The sequence below is a fragment of the Trichoderma gamsii genome, assembly GCF_001481775.2.
Source record: "Trichoderma gamsii strain T6085 chromosome Unknown Scaffold_71.2, whole genome shotgun sequence".
Classification (NCBI taxonomy): domain Eukaryota; kingdom Fungi; phylum Ascomycota; class Sordariomycetes; order Hypocreales; family Hypocreaceae; genus Trichoderma; species Trichoderma gamsii.
The window spans coordinates 15,573-37,510 of record NW_020171408.1 but is presented as its reverse complement, the minus strand read 5'-3'; the positions used below and the strand labels follow the sequence as shown (position 1 = coordinate 37,510).

Below are 21,938 nucleotides of genomic sequence, written 5' to 3'. Positions count from 1 at the left end.
AAATCACCAACTACAGGCTATGCACTACAATGCAATATTGGTCTGACTTAAAGCAAGTTTATGGTAGTGAAATTGTAGCGCTTTTAAAACTCGCTATATTGTGTAAGCTTCCAAGCATTGGTCATGACCTAGAGGTGTTTTGAAACAGTTAGCACTAAAGTGGAAAAACCGTGGCAGTCAGGAGAAGACGCTACCGATATCTACAGCTGCGCCAGCCTCCTTGATACGTTGCTTACCCTCATTAGATCAACTACGTCTCAGGTTCATGACAAGTCGTCGTCTCCTTGCTTTTGTCGTAATTCTTGTCTCTATCAACACTTAGATGAGGGTCTTCGCCCAAATATAAATATCACGCCTAGCCGCTCGCCAAGGCCTTATTTTGAATCATCAGCTCTCCATTCTTCTTACTATAACTATCATTCGATTCTCCAATATCTATTCGTCTCTCAAAGTTTCTGGAAAACGTTTTTGTTTGACACAATGAAGTTCACTTTCGCTACTATTATTATTCCTTGCATCTTCCACAGCGCTCTGGCAGCGCCTATTAGAATTGAGCATGCCCTCGACGAGCATAGATTCGTGGAGAGAGGATTTGACATCAGAGATGCATTTTCTGTGAAAGCTCGCGATGAGTACACCAGGATTGCCAACAATGGAGATGCCGGGGCTGGAACTGAAGTAGCTGCTGTTGAAGCCACCAAGACCGCCGCCGGTGCCACCACTAGCGCTGAGACCTCAGCAGCAGCGAAAGACGACGCAAAGAAGACGGGCAAAGGCAAAGATAAGAAGAAAGGAAAGGACAAGAATAAGGGCAAGAAGGACAAGAAGGGCAAGAAGGGCGTAAATAAGGAAGAGAATGCTGTAGAAGCTCGGGAGGAGTCCGAGGATGATACCGAGGCGGTTGCCGAATCCACCAAGACCGTGGCCGCTACAGCGGCTAGCGCCGAGACCTCAGCGGCGGCAAAGGACGGTGCCGCAAAGGAAGGCAAGGGCAAGGGCAAGGGCGAGAAGAAAGATAAGAAGAAAGATAAGAAGAAGGATAAGAAGAAGGATGAGAAGAAAGGCAAAAAAGAAGGCAAGGGAAAGGATAAGAAGAAAGGGGCGACAGCTGCGGCAGCTGAGGCGACAGCAGCCAACTGAAAAGATCAAGCTCAGCTGCAAGCTGGACTTGCAAAGGTTAATTTTGGATTCAGGCACTTCAGATTGCAATGAAAGCCCAGAAATGGAACATCTGTCTTTTTCTTGACGCTTCTTGCAAATGTGACCAGTTTGTGAATTAATGCCAAGCTCTGCTATTTTTCCCATTCGCCCAAAAACACATCTATTATACGTCTAGATGAGGTAGCTGTCTATTTCCAGCTGTACCATAGCCCGAAACTGAAGTCTATAAAACAAGAGAAGCAAAGATAAGTTTATGATGTAAGGCGTTATGTTTCGTTCCATGTAAGATCACGTCTTTTAGATATTCAAGCTAGTTGAGAACTATGGTGTATTTTGCACAGCATCAATACATTGGCTTAGAATTCGTTCCATATGTTTGCAGTTCAACATGAATAATGAGTTTATTCGTAGTTGTGTCTTCTTCGGAATGTAAAACACGGGCCGAAAATAAGTTGACGACTTTATCCCCTTGGTTGTTTCTGTGTCCCGTGAGATAGTAGGTATTGGTGCCCACCAGGATACCTATGCTGCTGGTTTAGTGGGACTGGTCGTGGACTGCCTTGGCCAGCGAATGCCGTTGAAGACAAGGTTAATGGTGATGATTGTAGTAAATAGAAATAGAATCCACTCCAGTGCCCCAAAGACCGTCGCTGCCACGAGTGGCCCACAGCCGCTCTCTTCTGCCGGGCACTGATGGCTCCCGATGTTAACAGCTACAGCGATGAAACCAGCTAGCCACGACAGGAAAGCTATAGCTTCGACGGCGAGACGAAAATAGCCAACCAGTGTATGATCGGCATAACGGACTCTAGCAATGAGGAAGAAGAAAACGCCCAAAATTGTCCAGCCAGCACAGAACATTAAAAATCCCCAGGCATCAGGGACGCCATAGTAAACATAAAAAGTACCGATGTCAAAATGTTCATAGGCACTACGGCCGTGAAAAAGATGGATAGCTAAGCGACAAGGTTCGATTTAGCAGCACATCGGTATAATAGTATTCGTTCGACTCACCATGCCCGTCTGTTCCCATAACAATAATTGCGAATATGAGCTGCAGCGCTCTCAGGGTAAGCTCAACCTCAATATTTGTCGTTACGTTCATAGCTATAATGTTCAGCGAAAAGCAAACACTTGAAGCTCAAACTCGCTTTCGACAGAGAGTAAGGCTGCCTTTTGTATAATTAAGTTATTGAGGGACGGTGCTTCGTACAACACAATGATTCTAGCAACCAAAATCAAGAAAAGATAATGTATGCACAAGAACAAGCAAAAAAAATGAGAGAACGCGACAATGAAGACTAAATACCTAAAAATTGTGTCGCTGGCTCCCGCCAGATGTAGGTCCTTGATAGTGCGTTCCCTTTTCTAGTTAGGCATTTACGAGACTGTTTCTGGTTAGACGGTTACGAGGTCCCTGCCCACTAATCAAACGCTGGCCTTTATTAGCCTGATATCAACGCTATGCTGAATTTAGCGAACCAAGCCGACTTCTAGATGGAGGCCAGACGCGGCAGCCTCGTACATATCTAACCCTTTTCGACTGAAGTTGTTAATTGCAAAATCATGCAGATCCGGAAAGATACGAATAGTAGAGAGAAGATATATATATATTTGAGCTGGAATGCTTCATGACGATGGCTGTAGATCAGTCAACGAAACAATCTCTTCCAATATCTAAACCATTAGCACCTCGCTCCTTTTCTGCCCTTCCCGTCTATAATTTAGTTCCAATTGTCCCGACTTTACGGCCAAATGCCATCTTCCTGTCCTCTCGAAAACATCAGCAACTGCACCGTAGGGAAATGTCCCCTCAGCTGTGCTCAGGTGGAATACCTACCCACACTTGTCGGCAATATTTTATACGCTGCTGCTTTCGGGTTGCTCGCGCTCGCGCAGCTCGCGCTCGGTATTAAGTTCAAAACTTGGGGTTTCATGGTCGGTATGATCTGTGGTCTCGTCCTTGAGGTAGTTGGATATGCCGGGAGAATTATGCTATACGGCAACCCATTTGACTTTAACAATTTCATCATGTAAGATATTTTGCCCCCAAATCCTCCATCCTGCCAAAACTTCATACAAAAGCCTTAACAGCATTCATAGGTATCTCGTCCCCCTAACAATCGCCCCCGCCTTCCTCGCCAGCTCCCTTTACCTCTGTCTCTGCCGCATAATCATCTTCCACGGCCAACAGATTTCTCGCTTCAGTCCCCGCGCCTACGCAATCACCTTCATGACAAGTGATTTCATCTCTCTCGTCCTCCAAGGGGCCGGCGGCGGGCTCGCAGCTACCGCTAGTAATAACTCTGGGGGTGAGACAGGAAGAGCCGTTATGATCGCTGGCGTCGTATTTCAAGTTATCTCGCTACTTATCTTCATGGGATTGTGGCTGGAATTCGTACTTCGCCTGTCCAGATCCAGTTCGAGTGCCAAAGACCAACGTTTCACAGAGTTAAGAGACACAAAAAAGTTCGCTTGGTTCCAGTATGCGCTCGGCGCAGCTGTTGTGCTCATCTTTATCCGCTCAGTATACCGTGTTGCGGAGCTTCAGCAAGGTTTCAATGGTCCCATTGCCAACAACCAAGTGTCATTTATGATCTTGGAGGGGCCGATGATTTTCCTGGCAGTGCTTGCGATGACGGTATTGCACCCTGGCATTGCGTTTGGTAACAATTTGCACATCGCGGCTTGGTCCATCACGCAGCCCAGGAAGTCTCCCTCTGTTGCAGCTAGCCTCTATATGGAAGACATTCCCTTGCAACACAAGCGCAACTCTTTGTCAAAATAAGTGTGTGCTTGGGGCACTGGAAGCGATTGTAGTAAGGAGGCTGTACCCCGTCGCGCATGGTCCGCTCGCTATAGCAGCTAAAACTTGCCTCGTCTAGTTTGTTGGGGAACGATAGTCTCTTATATGCGCAGATGAAAGTGTTGGCAGGCGCTTAACAAAACCGCTGAAGCATCGCGGAGGCTGTTTCTGGACGAATTTGATGCTTTTGGCATTATTCGGCTGAAATTGCGACTGTAAAATCTCAGATTGGATCTTTAGAGTGCCTTGGAACTTGATGGATCTTTTGACTTAGGCACACCAGGGATATACTTAAGATTAGTAGTTGGTTAACGCCGCAGGATAAACCGTAGACGCCTTGAATGAAAATTCTAAAGTTAAACTCCTGATAGTGCTCTATACATCTAGCATAATGAAAGAAAGATATTCGATGCATCATAATTTGATATACTCCGTGTGTGTTTGCCACTCTCCTGACAAGCCCCACGGCTTTTTCCTAAATATAGCTTCAAGTGTGCCTGGGTAAATCGGGCTGGGCATGATGTCGTGGCCAAATGTGTTATAGTTCAAAGATACATCTCCCAGATTGTAGATTCGAGACTCTTCATCAGGCAGAGGAAGACCATGCAATCTCGAAGTCTCATCTGGCAACTCTTGCCCATTGAGATGTTCTTCTTCAAGATCAATAACTCGTTTGGCAGTTACGTAGGCGTAATGGCCATTCCAGAGCCCTTCCCGTCGAGGCGCCGATCGCAGCATTTCTAGCGCCCGTCTTCGAATGATAGGATGCCGGCATTTCAGCGCAGTATAGTACAGAGGTCCTAAGATTTGCACATCGAAAGATAGTGGCTGTGGTGTTACTAGTCCTGTGCCTGGCTTGGCGATGAGTTCCGCGTAATGCAGCAGCTCTTCAAAGTCGCTGTGGTAGGAGTCTGGAGCAGTTTCACTAGCAGTAGTGCATACTCGTATCCAGATGTAAATGACTTTGAAGTGTACCAAAAGTATATTAAGCGCATCCTGGTTTGATTGGCTGCCAACAGTCTGCACTCGTTGAAGAAGTTCATCTAGCTGTTCGCGCCATGTGTCTAGCCTTGTTTGAAGTTTAACCTGTTCAACGAGGTCATCGATATCAATTTGGAACGTAGCTGCCTTAAGAGTGGCTTTTCCAATGAATCGGAGGCAGGTATCTGAGACTTCATAGAGCCGTCGTCTGGAATCTGTAAGGTCTTTTTGAGGAGTGTCATGTTCAGATGCAGAAGAATACATTCGCGGAGTCATTCTTCCAGCGAGAGAACACAGCACATTTAGGCGTAAGAACACCGGGACGATATGGTCTTCGATGGCTTTACGATCGTTAGATGCAATGCTAGACCCAACATGCAGAGATCCATCATTGTTATAACGGAGCGCAGCGAGGATGTTGAATCCATTCTCAACGTGAAACAAAGAAGAATGGATATTGCCCCTAAGAAGCTCGATACATGTGAACAGAAGGCAGCAAACTAATGGCACCAAATTGGAATGGGGATGCTCTTGAATTCGAACTGATAGGTTCCTCACTGCTGTATTCCATTCCTGATGTGCCCGTAGGTTGGCATTGACACAGCCTGTCGGATGCCGTAAAGATGATTCGACGTCTTGATAAATGATGCTGATGGCTGAAACGGCATGTCGAACTGCTGGCTCAGAATGGGATAGTTGCAATACGAGCTTGCCCCAGAACTTTGAATCGAATTTTCCATCTAGCTCTGCGGCAAGATTATGACGGAAGAAGTCGAGGCCGCGATAATTGGAATAGAGCACCGGTTGGCTTTGTGTAGGAGGTAGATATATCGTGATAACGTTTCGAGAAGGCGTGGCACGCACAGTATTGTAAACACATAATCGGCTTCCAATGGCGCAGCGTCGGCATATGGGTTTTGCTTCATCGCATTTCACTCGCCGCGCTTTGCAAGTGCTACACCCAGTCCGTACTTTGGATGCACTTTCTCGGGTTCTCTTCTGCGCAACATCCAGACTAGTAGTCATCATAAATGACGCTGCGACAAGAAGCAGTCTTGTTATTCTGAAAAGGTTAAGAGATAGAAAGAAGAAGTTTAGCCATTAAGAGTTGTTTAGAGTATAATGCAAAGGAGGACACAGCAAAAAAGGACAACTTTGTTTGTCAATGGCCAGAGTATCAGGCAGCACAGAGGATGTCGGAGCAGTAAGTATTCCAAAAGCGGGTCTGTGGCTATGTATTGCACAGCCCTCAGGATTATGGCTGTGTTTCGGGTCAATAACCGCGGCTTAGCCGAAAAAGCATAGAGCCAATGTTGGTGGGTATTTAATACTCAAAAAGCATCTCAGTGAAATCTCATAGCTTACTGTCTTTGCTGTGAAAGCCTAAACCTGAGCTTCCCAAGATTTTAAGCATGAGAGTATTGTTACTGAGATTTCTTATAAATGAATAACATTTATAGGTATTAGTGAAAAAAAACTTATACATACAAAACTAAGTCTCACTCTCGAAGGACGCAATGCAACATGGCATTTACTATTCTATTTAGGTATCTAGCGATACCTGAGTTTTTAGCAATTATCCCCCCTATAGTTAAAAATTAGCGGTATTAGCAAACAGTATAGAAGCATATATAGCATACTTGTCTAATATACTATAAGCTAGATTTGCTGTCTTTTCCATCAAGCTATTGTATTTGCTACTTTCTTGGTATGTAGCTCGGCCCATAAATTTTTCAAGTATGCCATTATTCTTTCATTTGGTATCATGACCCTATTGAACAGATCCAATAATGTATCCCATCCCCTTGACTGTAATACTGAGATTGCGGCTTTAAGTTTTGTTAGGAACCATATCCTCGTTGAAGAGCCTATTTCTGCAGAAACAGCGCCAATCATAAGTTGAAAAGAAGAAAAGTCCAAGTAACAACAAGTGTTTCTCTCCGTCAGGCATAGTGCCTCCTTCAGTTTACCAGCGAGCACTGCTATATTAGGCTCTATTGGAGTAGGCCAGGACATATAGAGGATGATTTTGAGAGCCAAAGCAGTGCTTTGAACCGCAGCGCTTTCATGGAGACAAAGACTTTGAGTCTCATGATGTAGTTTAGCCAGAAGACCTTCAATTCTTTGAACAATAAAGGCTAGGCCTTGGGTGCAATTTTGAAATAAAGCAATTGACTCCCATAACTGTGCTATGCCATCATAGATTGTAGCCACGCGAAGGATAGGGTGGTTATGATGCAAATTTAGTGAACTAATAATCTCTGAATGATATACTCGCGGGAAGTTAAAGAGATTGTTGATTGAATCGCTGAGTAATCCATTAGCCTACTGAATGGACATAAAGCGCAAAGGCTCTTACGAACGAGAGTAAGAGGTCAGTGAACCATGAAGGAAGATGGAAAATGCCACGGGCATATCTCTCGCGGATAAGGTAAGTCATTCCTTTCATGTGAATGCTCCAAACAATATCGTCATTGGCCAGTCGTCCGCCAATGGCCATGGTACACACTACTGCGAGAACAGCATTCGTATGAGCCTGGCCGGAATTTATTCGTTGGATAAGAGCGTTGACAGCTCGGATCGAGTGAAAATGGGCGTTTTGTTGACGCGATACATCGGCTGCCCAGTGCTGCGTGGTTACGGCCAGAGATGATTCAAGGAGCGCCGGTTCAGATATAAGCATGTTTAACCATTCTGCTTCAGCCGGACTTTTGGGATATTCATCAGAATCCAGGAATATTTGTGACCAAAGTGAAGCAACTATTCTTGTATAATTAGTGATGCTGACTGTTGCGACTTGGCATATACATACAGAGCCGAGCCTGTTGCTGTGGACTACAAGTAGCAAGAGATCGCGCTAGCAGTGAGTCTATGGCACCGCCGGCCGCAAGAACTGATTGTATTCTCTGTGCATTCCTTGCCTCGGCTTCTGCGATTCGCTGTCGCCGCTTTGCAAAATTTGTTCGCGTAACATGAGCTCTGATTCGCTTGGCCTCGGACGGTGGTAGGCTGGGCATACCTGTTGTATTCAAGAACGCAAACCTCGTAGAGCACATTGTTGCCTGTTCTTGGATAATCAACTCTAGAAACTAAGCTGGGAGACTTCGTAAGAAGGCTTTAGTAGCCGAGACTTAACAATGACAAATGGATGCTACTAAACCCTTCTAGGAAAATGAGAATTTATGGGGTATCTACGCTTTATTAGGAAAATGAGAATTTGTGGGGTACTATTAGCTGTAATAGGAAAACTAAGATTGATTGGCATGGTCAATACAACAAGACTACACGCATATCATTCTGAATTACTACTGCTTTTTGTCCATAGAGCCATAGCTAGTCTAGTAGTTCGAAAAGACTTGTCGGATTGCAAATATAGCTCCTACGTAATATGCTCAAGTCGGTACTTTCGATTTATAAGCAGAGGAGATAGACAAATGTTATATATAACCGTGCAACACATGTGTTCTGGCATGTAAAATCTCTATCATATTCCATTATCGTTGAAAATTTCCCAAAATGGGCAGGCAGTGGATCCTTAATAGCCAAGAAGGCTTTGAGACTTCGCTCGAGTACCAAGAGAACGTACTTGAACCAACTGCAGATGAAATTGGTCCTAACGAGGTACTCGTCGAGATTCGTGCGGCAAGTCTCAACTATCGAGAGATCATGATCGCCAGCCCAAACGTACATCAACACCAAGAGCCGTAACAATAGTCATACTGATATCTTTTAGGGCACGCACGTACCAATCCAAACCCCCGTTGTGCCAGGATGCGATGGTGCGGGTCTTGTAAAGGCCGTTGGGTCTTCTGTGCAAAGCTTTCATATTGGCGACCGAGTTGTTACGTATCCAGCGCCCAATGTTGCTGAGTCCCGCGGAGATCGAGCATATGCTGCCATGTCAGATGTCCCCTACATGTTAGGTCAAGGAGCCAACGGAACCTTGCGGTCGGTGGGCATTTTCCCAGAGGCAGCCCTAGTGCATGCTCCCAAGTCTTTGGGGTGGCTGCCAGCGGCGACTCTGAGCTGTAATTGGACAACGGCATGGAACGTGCTCTTTGGAATAGAGGGAAGAGCAGTCGGGCCGGGAACATGGGTCCTCGTCCAAGGCACCGGCGGCGTGAGCATCGCTACCCTTCAGCTTGCCATAGCAGCTGGTGCCGTAGTGGTGGCCACTACATCAACGGAAGAGAAAAGTACTCGCTTACAAGGACTCGGGGCAGTGAAAACAGTCAACTATCGCTCAAACCCTGAAGGCTGGGGCCGAGAAGCTCGAAGCTTCACCCCTGATGAGAGAGGATTCGACATTGTCGTTGACATAGGCGGCAATCAGACTCTTCCGCAATCAATGGAGGCTGTGAGAACAGATGGTGTTGTTTCAATGGTGGGTCAGGTTGCAGATGATGTTGATCCAGTACCACTGCTTTCAATGTTCATGCATACTTGCATTGTACGTGCAATACTAGCAGGAAGTCGGTCTCAATTCCAAGAGCTTGTGCGCTACATTGATGAGAAAAGAATAGTGCCTGCACTGGATGACGTTGTATTTGAGCTGATCGATGCCAAAGATGCTTACAGGCGTCTTAAGAATAGGAAGCACTTCTCAAAAGTTGTGATTCAAGTCGCTTAATATATCTAAAGCTCAATAGAATGAAGAGGAACATTCTTGGCGAACTGGTAAAGAACTCATAAACAATAGATGACATATAGAGAGAGGAAAGATCATTTTTGGGTTGGAGAACACTATACATCATAGCACTCATTATTCTGTATCAAACAAATATTCCTTAGTCAACACAAATCATGGACTAAGCAAATTAATCTGGAAATCCGCTGAAGTTGAGCGGAACAGTCTGACAAGTGCCACCAATACCAGTGCCAGCAGTTGAAAGGCTAGCAATCTCATTTGGATAATTTTCGTTGGAGTATAGCTAGCAGTTAACAACTTTCCCATTGGAAGTAGCAACGGCAAAGACAGAGGTAAGTGCGCTGAAGACAGAGCAATTCCCTTCATTAGTTGGAACATAATTGCCCAATTATGCCTGGCAATTGAGTCCATTATAGAAGACTATATATTCTGAGCCCAGGCCATAGCTTCTCGCGTACGAGCCCGCTGTTGTTGCTGCAATAAGAGCAAGAATAAACTTCATGTCCATTCCATGTCAGTCAAATCTGGCCTTTACCTAGTTCATACCCGAAAGTTGTTCGCCTATCTTCTCCCACTGGCCTTTGTTCATGTATCCAGATAACCAAAAGTTCCCCTCGTTATCCTTGCCAATGATAGGAAACGCATTAGGAAGCACCAGGCCAAACTGGTTGTTCTGTATGTATGTTGGGAAACCAGGCCTCTTGTTTCCCTCTCATGGCCTAACAATCGCCGTTGAGAAGTCCAATTCGTAAAGTCGTGCTTTACTCCAGTTTGAGTATGTAATCATGTGCATTCTAGAGCTGCCGAAGAGTGGTGGAAGTTTTGCACTGGACTCACGCCACAGAGACGCAAAGGCTTCAACCTGCGCACGCGTGCCAAGCTGCCGAATTGCGCTCCGAATAGCAAATGCGACATAACTTAGAGGCTTTTTAAAGATCTCTTGCGTATTTAACAGGACATGAACGAAGCCAATGGCGTTCGACACGTAAGGTGCGCCTTTGGGAAGCAAGTCTGCTTCCAAAGCTGTCCTCAAGGAGTAAGCATTGTTCAGCACAACTAATTTTTGCGACTCGTGCGGTAGATGGGAAATGGCCACGCGTGTCCAGAGCGCACAAATTACATCTCCTTCGGTGAGAAAGGGCTGATCTACCCCGGTACTCGCAAGCTCTTCTATGGCTTTTGCCCGAAGGCTTGCGATGAATGAACCTGGAATGCAAACCATGCGGTTCTCTTGTGTGTGGAAAAAGTCACCAATATTCCTAATTCCGTACTTCACCAAACCGAGCATCGATAGCCGTCGGCTAGCTAAGCCATGTGGCTCTGTAGGATTTCTGCCGAGATCTACCAATGGGTCGCCACCGTCACCATGCGGAGGAACAACCTCGTCGTCTCGGCCCTGAAGTATCAACGTCCAGGCGTTGAGAAGTGACTTCTTTCCCATAGCATCCATAAGCGTATGCGGCCAGTATAGATTGACAAGTGTTTTGTCTTTGAACGTCACGATATAAAGTCCCAGTTGGGGAATATCCCGATTTAGATAATCGTCCATACTCTTTGGACTACCCTCCCTACGAATCAAATCTTGGAACTCATCAGGATCGCATACGATAGCTGGCTGTGAGCTCGCTTTGGGTAGTTTCGACGCAAGTGGATGATCTGCAGCATTAATAGCATAGTCAACGTGGGTGTATGTAAGGCCTGGCCGCTGTTCAGTAAATTCGACTGGCATATGGTATTCGAGGTTTCCTTTATGCTAACAGCCAGTTAATACCTCGCCATAAATGATCTCGACTATGCCACTTCTTACGTTTCTCCGCAAGCGCGCTCCTAGCTTATGCCAGCCGTCGCGTTTGACCAAGGCTTCAAGGCTTCTTTGTAGCTTCTCAAGGTCCAATAGATCGTCAAAGGCAAACATGGAATATAAGATGAAAGCTTTCCAGAGTGGCGTATCATCAAAAAAGCGAAAAGGGATGACCAAATCGGTCGGCACCTTGGCTGGCGCAGCTGGCTTGCCAAGCATCTTGAATAGCTGCCGTTTTCTTTCTCAGTCTAAAAGTTTGACCTCGGAATTCGAGGTATTAATCCAATGATCTTCAGATGCCTATACAGGCTAGAGTCTTTCAGAGCTTGATCGATACTGCTACTAGTACTAGTACTAGGATAATCTACCATTGTATTTCGTATAGAGTACATGACATACAACGCAGACACCGTATACCTTAAGGTATACCGGAAGTATGCCCGGCTCCCGACGGATTGGTCTAAGACCTTATGTTGCAATGGTTTCGACATTTTGCGAATCTGCAGGTAAAGTTCCGGCAAACTGCAAGTACAAGGTACCCAATTGAATTCTCCGCAGACACAACTAGCGCTTGAACTCCCTTGGTATGCATAGGATCAATTGCCAAAGAAAGAAAGTGCCAAAAAAGCAAAGACCTAAAATAAGTTACCTCTTAAGACTGAAACCATGAAGGTCTGTAAGCTTTTCAGCAAGCCGCCCTCTTTAGTGTGGTTTCGAGCTTGAGTATGAGGATTTTAGTGTGTTGGCTGAAGAGATAGGCTTCTTGCCCCGTGATTCTGTTCAGGAATTTCAAGGCGATGTAATCAGAATATGCTTGTTCGTAATGCGAAGGAGCTAGATACTTCAAGGGAGAACTGCGATTTTTCCTATAAAATGTATCACAGAGACCACGCCTATGTATTGAACATTGTTACTCAGAAGACTTGGCGATATTTTGACTAGTTGATTGATATGGCTGATGGTGCGCCATTTTTTGTTACATTGGGACACAGGTGCTGTGTATTAGCGATAAGATGACTAGGCTGGATGAGAGTATCAGAACAGAGGTGTTATGTAATTTGTAAATGCACCTATCAGGTAGAGATTCGAGGAAGTTAAGTGATACAATCTATCCATACCTGTGTAATTGTTTGCTTGCCGAACGTAGAGACGGCAATTAGAGCTCTCTTGGGGCCAAAAAGCACCTAAAGTAGAGAACGCTAGTATGCATAGTGAGGTAACTGACAACCGAGATACTCTCTAGCTTCGAAATGCCCCTCCAATGAGTTTTTTTATTACAATATCATACTTCGCTGCACCCGCTGAGGGCGAAGCAGTCAGACTGCCTGGTGGATGTAATCAATAAAAAATTTTCGATTCTTTATTAAAAACTGGCCTTCTCCGGCGCTAGAACCGCAGACATATCCATTTCACTCCGGCAGGTAATCTCCCCGGAATTATACGCTTTCCAAATTTGTCTCTCCGATCTCCTCTCCCTTCACCGCCTTAACTAAGCCATCTAGCCAGTCTTGATGGCCAAGCAACATTCTGTTAGGCTTCGCTGTCGCCAAACTTGCGGCCGGCTCGCCGATTTGACTTTCCTGGGTCATCACCCTCACCCTATTTCCTTCAAGATCTTCTACTAACCAAGCATGATAAACTTCAATCTTCTCGTTCGTGTCGCCACCCAGCTGTGTGGACCACGCAAGACGACCGGCATGGCCTGGTCTAGGAGAAGCCGCCTCTTCAACTAGACATGTTAAGACAGGTAGCCCGAACGTGCTGAATTGGAATACATCGTCCTTCTGCAACCGAGGTCCAGTTTTTGGTAAGGTGATTTGGTCGCAATTCTTATAATACGACTGCCACTTTGAAACATCATCTAACTGTTCCCAGATCTGCGTGGCAGTAATGCCCTTGACAATTATTTCGTTACTAACGAAATTATCTGTCGTGCCCGGTAGAAATTTGTCGGGCCAGATGATAGCTGATTGCGTCGGTGTTGACATTTCGCGGTATGAAGTTGGCTTTTTCTTCAGAAATGTAATAAGAAACAACTATGTCTGAGTCGGTATCAAGGGGATCAAATACCTTTGGACTCAGAAATGATTAGATATGTCAGTCTTTTTGTTAGGTTTAAACTAGAACCTGGTGACTGGATTTGTAAGCCTTGGAGCTGTAGAGGTCGTTTACCCTAAAGTCGCCGGGATCAATTTCAAGGCGCTGTACCATAGCCTATACCACGAATATATAGCATGTAAGATCTGGAGCACTATAATCCCTCACCTAGGCGGATCATATTAGTTACTCTTTAGAAACTGAGGCTGATGAATTTGACTGAGATATTGCCGATTAAATTATTAATGTGCAACGTCCGGCTGATTGACATTGGCGTGTCCTAAATGTTTCATTCGGCGTTTATAGAAATGTGAATAAATGCCACTGTAAATTACATTACCCCCACTTAGATAAACCACGAGCCACACGCAGTGTGGTCTAAACAAGCAGTCCAAAACGCAAAAGGCTATTTTGTTATATTCGGTAAGGCCTACATCAGCATTCAAATGTTCAAATACAATTGAAAATAGTCGATTACTTGTATTATCAGTCAGAAGACAAAAGTTTCCCCATTCATCTAAGCTGTCTATCTTCTCTCTGAGCATTACCCTCTGAGACGTGCCCGCTCCCAAAAGCCTATGTTATGCTTGTGTACAGCCTAGGACGTTGTACTATGCTTTATCCGCCAGTTGATCGATCGAAATCATTACTGCATATAGATTCTTAGCACGCTGAGTATCCTCTACCACTTTCTGAAACTCTTCCTTTCCAGTACCCTCCCCATCATAACCCCACTCTAGTCCGTAGTCCATAACGCCACTGTCGAATGTGTAGCGCTGCCTGTCCCGGCATAAGCCGCAGAAGATCTCTTTGAACTCTTCCGCAAAATGCATTCGCGGAAAAGCGTTGGAGATTTCTTGGAACTCTTCGTCTGTCATGACCCCTTTCAAGTTCGGTAGGTCATCTGGTAACCCAAGGAGGTGCAGGCTCGGCCCAAGAAGGTCGCCATGAATGCCGTAGTGGACAAGCGCAACTTCGGGCTCCTTCCATGGTGCCAAGGTTTCCATCGTATGAAGCGCGATAGAATCCCAGATAATCTGCATGCGGCGGCCATTTCTGCTCCACTTGACGTCTTTATCCGGGAGTGTGTCAATGAAGTCACGAGCGAGGTTGGCACTGTCGACCTCGAAACGTCTTGTATTCGTCACAAGTGCCTTTGTTTTGGTCCAAGCGAGATCGTGGAGAAGACAGCTGACGACAACAAGCTCGGCGTCAAGCGCATCGCCTAGCTTGGAAAATTCAGGTATCTTCTTCTGTAAGAGAAGGCAAAAAGCGGCACTTCGCAAAACGTGATTTAAGACTCCGGGGGTCGAATATTTCTTGGCATATTCATAAGAAGATAGCACAATAGGAGACGAGGGAAACTGTATCCCGGTCAAAGGAAAAGGAGGGAAGGGGTTGGTAGTTGAAGACGCCATGTTTGTTCGTGTTGACTGCAGAGAGACGAGAATATCCAGACGAGTGAAGCTATTATATATGCGTGCGGCTATTAGGAGAAGTCTAATGGCCGAATAGATGAGTTGACGATGGAGAATATAGATGATTAATTATTCTTTCGTAATTAATTTGTGAGACGCCTCAGAGCTTGGGCATGTATTAATAATTGATGGTACAATACTCCGTATAATCACGGTAATTACACGTAGGCTGATTTTAGATCAAAGTAGTACAAATGAGTTAGTGTCGGTGGCTTGTTATAATTTAGCAGCTATTCTACTCCAACTACCCTCTTGCGACCACAAAAGCCATAAACTGCCCGGTAATCATAGCGTTCGCCACTTTTGTCACGCCTCTTACATCTCTGTGCGCCGCTGGATGACTGGGTCTTAATGAATTGATAATGGCTAATAGAAAAGTTTCACTTTTCTATACCCCTTCATATAAGACAAGGAGCGATATAGGGCAGCAGTTTACTTCTAACAGGAAACTTGAAGGAAGAGATTAAGGCAACAAACTTACGATAATTATGGCAGATTATAGGCAACTTATTGAAGACATTGTGTTTACTACATAGTTGCTTAACACAGCGATGGCTTCAAGGTATACACGCGCTCGTTTTTTTTTGTGATATATAAAGAGAGGTATTGAATACCGCTACAATCAATGCAGTGAACGATCACTAGCGCCTTGAACTGAAAGTCGCTATCTGCATTAGCAATATCGTAACTGTTAATCTCGGCTTGGCCGCCAAACTGTTAGATTGCAGCAATTTCTATGAATCCATAACTCTGCATCATACGTCAAGTAAAAGGCACGCCTAGAGATAAAATTAATTCTCACGCTCGCTAACATTTTACATCTCAAATTAAAGCTCATGTGGCCACATCTCTGAATTGCTTTTTCTGCACGAGTGTAGCGCGCTCACCATCAAGGAGGATAAAACTGCCCCTTTCACATATGTAGCCAAGAAATTGAATCATTGTTTATACAAACCAATTCATGGCAGCTGATTGCACGTTTTACCCTTCCGCGGCTAGCTTGCATGGAATGGCTAAATACAACCTCATGCAAAAGTACACTATCGCCGCCTAACTTGAGTCATGTTAACTCCGGAGGTGGTCGGAGGTTATATGTAACTAACTGCTTTAATCACAAGGTTTACATTTACACCGTCGGCAAATCAAGACTGTCGATGTTTGTTGGAAAGTCGCTCTCCGAGCCTTGGCGACGAGGCGAATGTGAGATTAATAATAAACATGAACATAGGCTCAGCCTCGGTTCTTGGACTTCCTGTTCGTCTGACCATTTTCGATAATTATACACTAGGTCAGAAGTAAATGAACCAGAGTAAAGCTTAGCAGTTTACTTATAGCAACAATACAGCCGGAATCTGCCACAATAGAAGAAGGTAGTCTAGTCAGTTGAGTAATGTAATTAGAGGATATTTATACAAGACGGGCCTTTAGAAGCTGTAACAGCATGCAGTATATACTCTGCATGAGGTAATAGATAGAAAATAGCATGGAATCTGGATCCGGACTACAACTCTCTGGCAGATTTCAGAACTTGGCAAATTATTTCCACAAATCGCGGCGTGATTACTTCATCCATTCCGTTGTCTTCTCCGTAGCTGCAAGATACCTTTCTACTAGGCACTAGTACTTGCTCAAGATCTTATTCAAGCCCCAGGTGGAGTGGAGATGTCTCTTTATGGAAAGGTTAAAAACATACCATCCGATCGCCTTTCGGTGCTTACCTTGCCTTGGATGCTTCAACCACTTGGAAGTAATGGCATTACGAATAAATAATTTTTTTAGCCATTCTACGGAAGCTTTCTTGGTAGATACTAGATTAGCTAATTGCCTGTGCATATGGCACAAAACTATCTTTTCGAAACTGTAGTAGGAACGCCTCTTGCCTTCCACATGTAACTAGGCGAGCTAGGCTTACTATAATCCTAACTGTATCAAAGAGTATCCCTCAAAGAGTCAGTTACCAATCATAAACCACCTAGATACCTACCTTAGTTACATGATTTAGAGTTAAACTTACCCGCCCATTCATGTTCTTGCAGCAAGACGCTTAAAAATTCATCGGGGTCAGATATACATCCAATGATTAACCAATATTGTTACTTGCATTTAAAACCAACTATCGGCCGTATAGCCCGAAGATAATAGAACGTGAAATTACAACGTCTTGAACCTGCACGCGGTGATTGTGGATCCTATAGACCACATTTATCTTTCTATAAGCTACTAGGTACAGAAGCCGGATGTTTCCTATACCACATTCTTTACCTTTTTCCACCGCTTTACTACTCTAGACGTGTCTCCCATTGGAATATTAAATGGGAGGACATCTTGACATAAATAGTGTGCTGTCGCATAGAAGCCTAGCAAGCCTGCCAAGAATCCGAACACCCCGGCGGCTTTCATGAGTGCGGCACTCAACCTCGCATTTCCATCTGCACGTGTAAAATATGAGCTTGCTTCAAGAGTAAAGCAAAGCTCGATAGTAATGAATATGCAAATGTATACGATATTACTAAAAGTTATTAGTCTGAGTTCATCTACATCAAGATCTGGCATCCACTTACAAAGCAACGCTCGCGACGAGGAAGAAGATATTGAGTACAGCCCAGACTGTGCATGCGGTTAATTCAACACCCTTAAAACGCAAAGCAAGGAGTGTCTTGTATACTTAAAACGAAAAAGCCCATGGAATTATAATATTCAGGCGTGTAGCCACCAAATGCATCAACGATACCCAAAGAAGGTATCATTATTGCACCATAGCCACCGTAAAAAAGGCCTATTCAAATACACATTATAAATGTTAGAGTAAACAAGACACGAGAGCAAGATCTCTTTTCTTTAGTGGAGAAGGGGGGTGTAACATACCAAACGCACTCAGTACTGTGTACGAGAAGGTATTACCGCGCACCATCTCCCACTGGGCCGATATAATTAGCGCAACGCAGGCGACAAAGCATAGGTCTCCGACAAAGACGGTCTGGTTCGAAACGCCTCGGAAGCCCATCATCGCGAGAGACACGGTGAGAAGACTCGTTGCAAAACCGCCCATGGCAAGGGGAGACTAGGAAGATTTCAATTACAGTCGTTAGCACTATGAGTTATCTGAAAACTGGATTTTCTTTTGGTCCTCACAGGATTAGCGAGCTTTGATGCAAGGTTTTGGCCAACCACTTGCACTTTTTCAGCACTTTCCTCATCACCATTGGTGACTAAAGTCAGATGCGGCATTGGCGCCATGATATGAATACCCAAGACACAAAAATATTGAATGCAGGTTTTGCCTAATAAGAGGTATGGTGGCAGTAACGATTGTCTCTTGGATTCAAGATCTGAAAAGAGCGAGAAAAGGGAAAACACTCTGCTTATCTAGTTTGCTTGACTGTTTGCCCTTGGACACCGCGTATATGGCTATATGATAGGGCAGGGCAATCTGAAATCTAAATTGCCGCTACTATACACTAAGCACGCCCTAGAATACCAATTGTCGGCAATTACATGATTAAATGGTAATATTGGGGGCTATTTAGCGCCTCAAATTCATTATATTACCTCTTAATGAGAATCTCTTGGGGGCTGAACGGTAAGGAACTTGACATGATTGGGAGGCTGCCATGTTTACGTAACATTCCGAGAGTACCCGATTGTGCTGCATATGTCTGACCAGCCGAGTTATGGGGCCAATGAAGATATTATCGGGATCTTACTTCGAGATTGGCATAATATACTCGTACCTATTATCGTTCCTGGGCTTAGTGCGGAACATAGAAATGATTTTTGTTGCGTAAAAGTAGAAGAGGGGGCTGAAATATGGCAATTGTCGGTCCAGCTCCATATAAGTTGCTTTCTACGAGGTGCAGCGGTAAGGGAGCTTGAAGGTATATACCTGTTGACATCGTGTAGAACAATGATAGTCTTCGCGGGTATATCCGGACTACGCTCAAAGAGACCCATGGGCCTGGCGCCAACCACACGAATCTAAGCAAATAAGCAGCATTGTGCTATGCGGTCATAGTCGCATACCGCCGCACTTGTCTGTGCATCAAGTGTATAAGGAACATTGTGTGCTTTGAAAGGCATGAATTTATGTTCTTAGTTGCTGAATGTACTGCGCTCTATAGATATTCACGAATGTAAGACGCGGAAAGCGAAACACAAAAAAAAATTTTTATGATGACTATTCGTCTAGTATTCAGGCACAGTAAATTTGTCAATACATATATATTCATGTGATGATACTGCTCAATTGTGAAAATTTTGGGTTTTACATTTACATTTGTTTGTTTTCTTAACGTTTCATGTTTCACTATTTGTTTGCCATTTTATCATTTTATCACGGCAAAGAGCGTAATCTGATTTGTTGACTTCCAAGTCAGATTTTAATATAAGTCGTAATTTTGAGGTATCCTGACTTTTCTAAAAGCTGTGTCTATCGGAATATGTCTTTACCATGCTGTATGACCACCATCTATGACCAAGTTACTCCCCGTCATAAAGGTGCTGGCGTTACTCATTAAAAATAGCGCTGCACCTTTGAACTCGCTTGTTTCAGCCAGTCGGCCCATCATGTTGGCTTGACTCCATGTCTCTCTTAAGCCGGGCACCTCCTCGAAGTTTTTCAAAACCATTGGAGTAATTATGTGTCCTGGGCTCAGGCAATTAACTCGGATACCGCCCCCGTGGTCAGTTGTGGTACCACTCCACTCCATGGCGAGATTTCGCGCCAGTTGTATCAGCGCCGCCTTAGAGGAATTATAAGCCGACGACAATAATCCTTTATTCGCCACAGAACCAGACATGCTGGCCACAAGGCAAATACTTCCATGACTTTTATACTTGAGCATCATCCTGGCAGCGGCCTGTGCCGTCATGAATGCTGCTGTATAGTTTGTCTGCAGCATCTTATTGATATCCTCCTCCTTATACTCTAGTGCTGGCGTAAGCTGCTGTATACCAGCAGCGGCAATAACTCCCTGTATCCCCCCATTTTGATGTGCGATACCCTCGATGACCTTGTTCAGTTCTGAAGTGTTATTAACATCCAATTGCTTGTAGTTCAATGAGCCACCCCATTCCGGAATGACACGTTGAGAAGCTCTTTGCCATTCCTGGTCGGGCTCTGGTAGCCGGTCAAGACAGTAAACTATGATATTGTTAATTGCTTGCAATCATTTTTGTGGCTAAGAGAATCCTTGGTACTACCTTTACCGCCCGCTTCTACGAGCGCTTCTGCCAAGGCCAAGCCCAAGCCTCGAGCACCACCCGTTACAACAAATGTTTTACCAGCAAGATCGAAGTCGGCGAATCGCCTAGTACCAACCTCAGTTCCTTTTGCCAGCCCAGTGACGTTCGATCCAGCCACACCAGCAGTAGTATAGCGTCGTTCATTATTTCCACGAGCTGTCCATGGCTTGCAAGCTACCAAAGGAGTTCTCATAGTGACTGCTTGCCGAATTCCTCGTCCTGCAGCAGTTATCTGGCTTCGACTCTGCGGAGTACAGTGTCGAAAGGGTAGTTTGAAAGCCATTGAAGCTTATTTCTTTCTTCTCTCACAACTTGAAGTAAATAAGACAAAATTGGAAGTTTGATTCATCTGACGCTGCAGGATAAACCTTCAACTTTAAATACCGTCAAATTTCAGTATCTATGTTTATGGCTATTGAGATAAGTACAACGTCATGACTTTTTATACCCATAATTGATCTTCGCTCTAAATTTTAAATGCTGTTCTCATAGACATGTTCTCAAGGAATATGTAGTTACAAAAACCTACGATATCACATTGTAGAGGTTTTCAAACCTGCTCGGAGCATTGGCTCCGAGTGCAGCCTAAACTGCAGTGGAGTAGTAAGTGTCTGCTGCAGTGGAGAATTTTCCTATATAAAGTTTAAGATCGCAAATCATGCTACTTCCGTCAGCTTAAGAGTGGCTATAGTCCCATATATGGCCCACATGTTTATCAGGATGGAATCATTGATTGTAATATATAGTAGATAGGAGGAAAAAATTAACATAGCAAAGAATCACCTGATCATTTACATGGAGTTGACGTAAGTGGCCAGAACCTTGAGCGTTTGACGTATTACAGTTTTGGAGTTCACAGAGCGTTGAGTATCATTATCGCAAGTGTTTATACCTACGAATCAATGAGTTGTCAGACAACACTCCGATAGAAATTGTGGAGCTTGGGTGGCGGTAAGGTATACAAACTGTCAAAAATCTGCAGGAATTACTATTGTTGTATTCAATGCGGCTGCGTAAAAAGAGTAAGAAGAGTCGCCAATACCAGAAATTTGCGGGAAGAAACGAGAAATAGGGTAGATAGCTGTAGAACACCTGAAAACAACAGGCGACCGCTAATTTTACAGGGATACTACCCGGTCTGTAGCCAAGGGAAAGCAATGGCAGTGCTGTCAATTAGTTAATAACCCTAAAATGTTGTTTACATATCCGTACAGTGACTAGCTTTTTCTGTGTGTCTTCCACATGACGGCTGAATATCATAACATAGACCTTGGTAGTTTATGTGAAACATGCAACTTAAAATACCAGACGAGTTTTGATTCAAATCGCAATTTCTCTAAGCCCACAAATCCCCCTAGCTGCAGGCCACTACAAAATTACACCTTAGATCTATCAAGCTTGGAATTGTCTTTGAATGGTATAGCCATTGAAAGGAGAAGATTGTTTAATAGTTGTCTGTTTAATGCAATTATTGAACAGGTTCAATACCGACTGAAGAGAGTAAACGGTGTCGCTGCTATTGTGGACCTGCGTATTGATCCTCTAACCGACTACCCCACTGCAAACACCAACTGTTTCAGGCGACCTTGTGAAATCCACTCCAGGCACATGCGACCCGGAATATAAGAATCAAGGAGAAGGCGTCGGACAATTTGACGTGCTGCTTCCGTATTTCTATCCGGGCCCCTGGCCAGTGTATTCAACCGCCCGGATGGGCTGATGAAA

General features: G+C 44.5%; 10 protein-coding genes across 10 annotated transcripts; 3 read left to right on the top strand and 7 right to left on the bottom strand.

The window, feature by feature from the left end:
• Positions 1-480: 480 nt before the first annotated feature.
• On the top strand, positions 481-1,140 carry TGAM01_v210754 (hypothetical protein; the record flags this gene model as incomplete). The annotated part of the gene is made up of 1 exon (XM_018808694.1): positions 481-1,140. The coding sequence occupies one exon, from the start codon at positions 481-483 to the stop codon at positions 1,138-1,140; it is 660 nt and encodes a 219-aa protein (XP_018658119.1).
• A 543-nt stretch (positions 1,141-1,683) lies between these two features.
• TGAM01_v210753 (hypothetical protein) lies at positions 1,684-2,266 on the bottom strand (the record flags this gene model as incomplete). Its single annotated transcript, XM_024550864.1, has 2 exons — positions 1,684-2,117; positions 2,176-2,266. The coding sequence occupies 2 exons, from the start codon at positions 2,264-2,266 to the stop codon at positions 1,684-1,686; spliced, it is 525 nt and encodes a 174-aa protein (XP_024404392.1).
• Positions 2,267-2,916: 650 nt separating this feature from the next.
• On the top strand, positions 2,917-3,949 carry TGAM01_v210752 (hypothetical protein; the record flags this gene model as incomplete). The annotated part of the gene is made up of 2 exons (XM_018808693.1): positions 2,917-3,194; positions 3,265-3,949. The coding sequence occupies 2 exons, from the start codon at positions 2,917-2,919 to the stop codon at positions 3,947-3,949; spliced, it is 963 nt and encodes a 320-aa protein (XP_018658118.1).
• Positions 3,950-4,381: 432 nt separating this feature from the next.
• TGAM01_v210751 (hypothetical protein) lies at positions 4,382-5,974 on the bottom strand (the record flags this gene model as incomplete). Its single annotated transcript, XM_024550863.1, has 1 exon — positions 4,382-5,974. One exon carries the CDS (start codon positions 5,972-5,974, stop codon positions 4,382-4,384), a length of 1,593 nt encoding a protein of 530 aa, XP_024404391.1.
• A 654-nt stretch (positions 5,975-6,628) lies between these two features.
• Positions 6,629-7,631, bottom strand: TGAM01_v210750 (hypothetical protein; the record flags this gene model as incomplete). Its single annotated transcript, XM_024550862.1, has 2 exons — positions 6,629-7,256; positions 7,312-7,631. 2 exons carry the CDS (start codon positions 7,629-7,631, stop codon positions 6,629-6,631), a joined length of 948 nt encoding a protein of 315 aa, XP_024404390.1.
• Positions 7,632-8,464: 833 nt separating this feature from the next.
• TGAM01_v210749 (hypothetical protein) lies at positions 8,465-9,578 on the top strand (the record flags this gene model as incomplete). Its single annotated transcript, XM_018808690.1, has 2 exons — positions 8,465-8,632; positions 8,682-9,578. 2 exons carry the CDS (start codon positions 8,465-8,467, stop codon positions 9,576-9,578), a joined length of 1,065 nt encoding a protein of 354 aa, XP_018658115.1.
• Positions 9,579-10,308: 730 nt separating this feature from the next.
• TGAM01_v210748 (hypothetical protein) lies at positions 10,309-11,616 on the bottom strand (the record flags this gene model as incomplete). Its single annotated transcript, XM_018808689.1, has 2 exons — positions 10,309-11,349; positions 11,404-11,616. The coding sequence occupies 2 exons, from the start codon at positions 11,614-11,616 to the stop codon at positions 10,309-10,311; spliced, it is 1,254 nt and encodes a 417-aa protein (XP_018658114.1).
• Positions 11,617-14,105: 2,489 nt separating this feature from the next.
• On the bottom strand, positions 14,106-14,912 carry TGAM01_v210747 (hypothetical protein; the record flags this gene model as incomplete). Its single annotated transcript, XM_018808688.1, has 1 exon — positions 14,106-14,912. The coding sequence occupies one exon, from the start codon at positions 14,910-14,912 to the stop codon at positions 14,106-14,108; it is 807 nt and encodes a 268-aa protein (XP_018658113.1).
• Positions 14,913-17,216: 2,304 nt separating this feature from the next.
• Positions 17,217-18,209, bottom strand: TGAM01_v210746 (hypothetical protein; the record flags this gene model as incomplete). The annotated part of the gene is made up of 5 exons (XM_024550861.1): positions 17,217-17,481; positions 17,534-17,579; positions 17,638-17,748; positions 17,838-18,033; positions 18,105-18,209. 5 exons carry the CDS (start codon positions 18,207-18,209, stop codon positions 17,217-17,219), a joined length of 723 nt encoding a protein of 240 aa, XP_024404389.1.
• Positions 18,210-19,414: 1,205 nt separating this feature from the next.
• Positions 19,415-20,496, bottom strand: TGAM01_v210745 (hypothetical protein; the record flags this gene model as incomplete). The annotated part of the gene is made up of 2 exons (XM_018808687.1): positions 19,415-20,112; positions 20,178-20,496. 2 exons carry the CDS (start codon positions 20,494-20,496, stop codon positions 19,415-19,417), a joined length of 1,017 nt encoding a protein of 338 aa, XP_018658112.1.
• Positions 20,497-21,938: the final 1,442 nt, after the last annotated feature.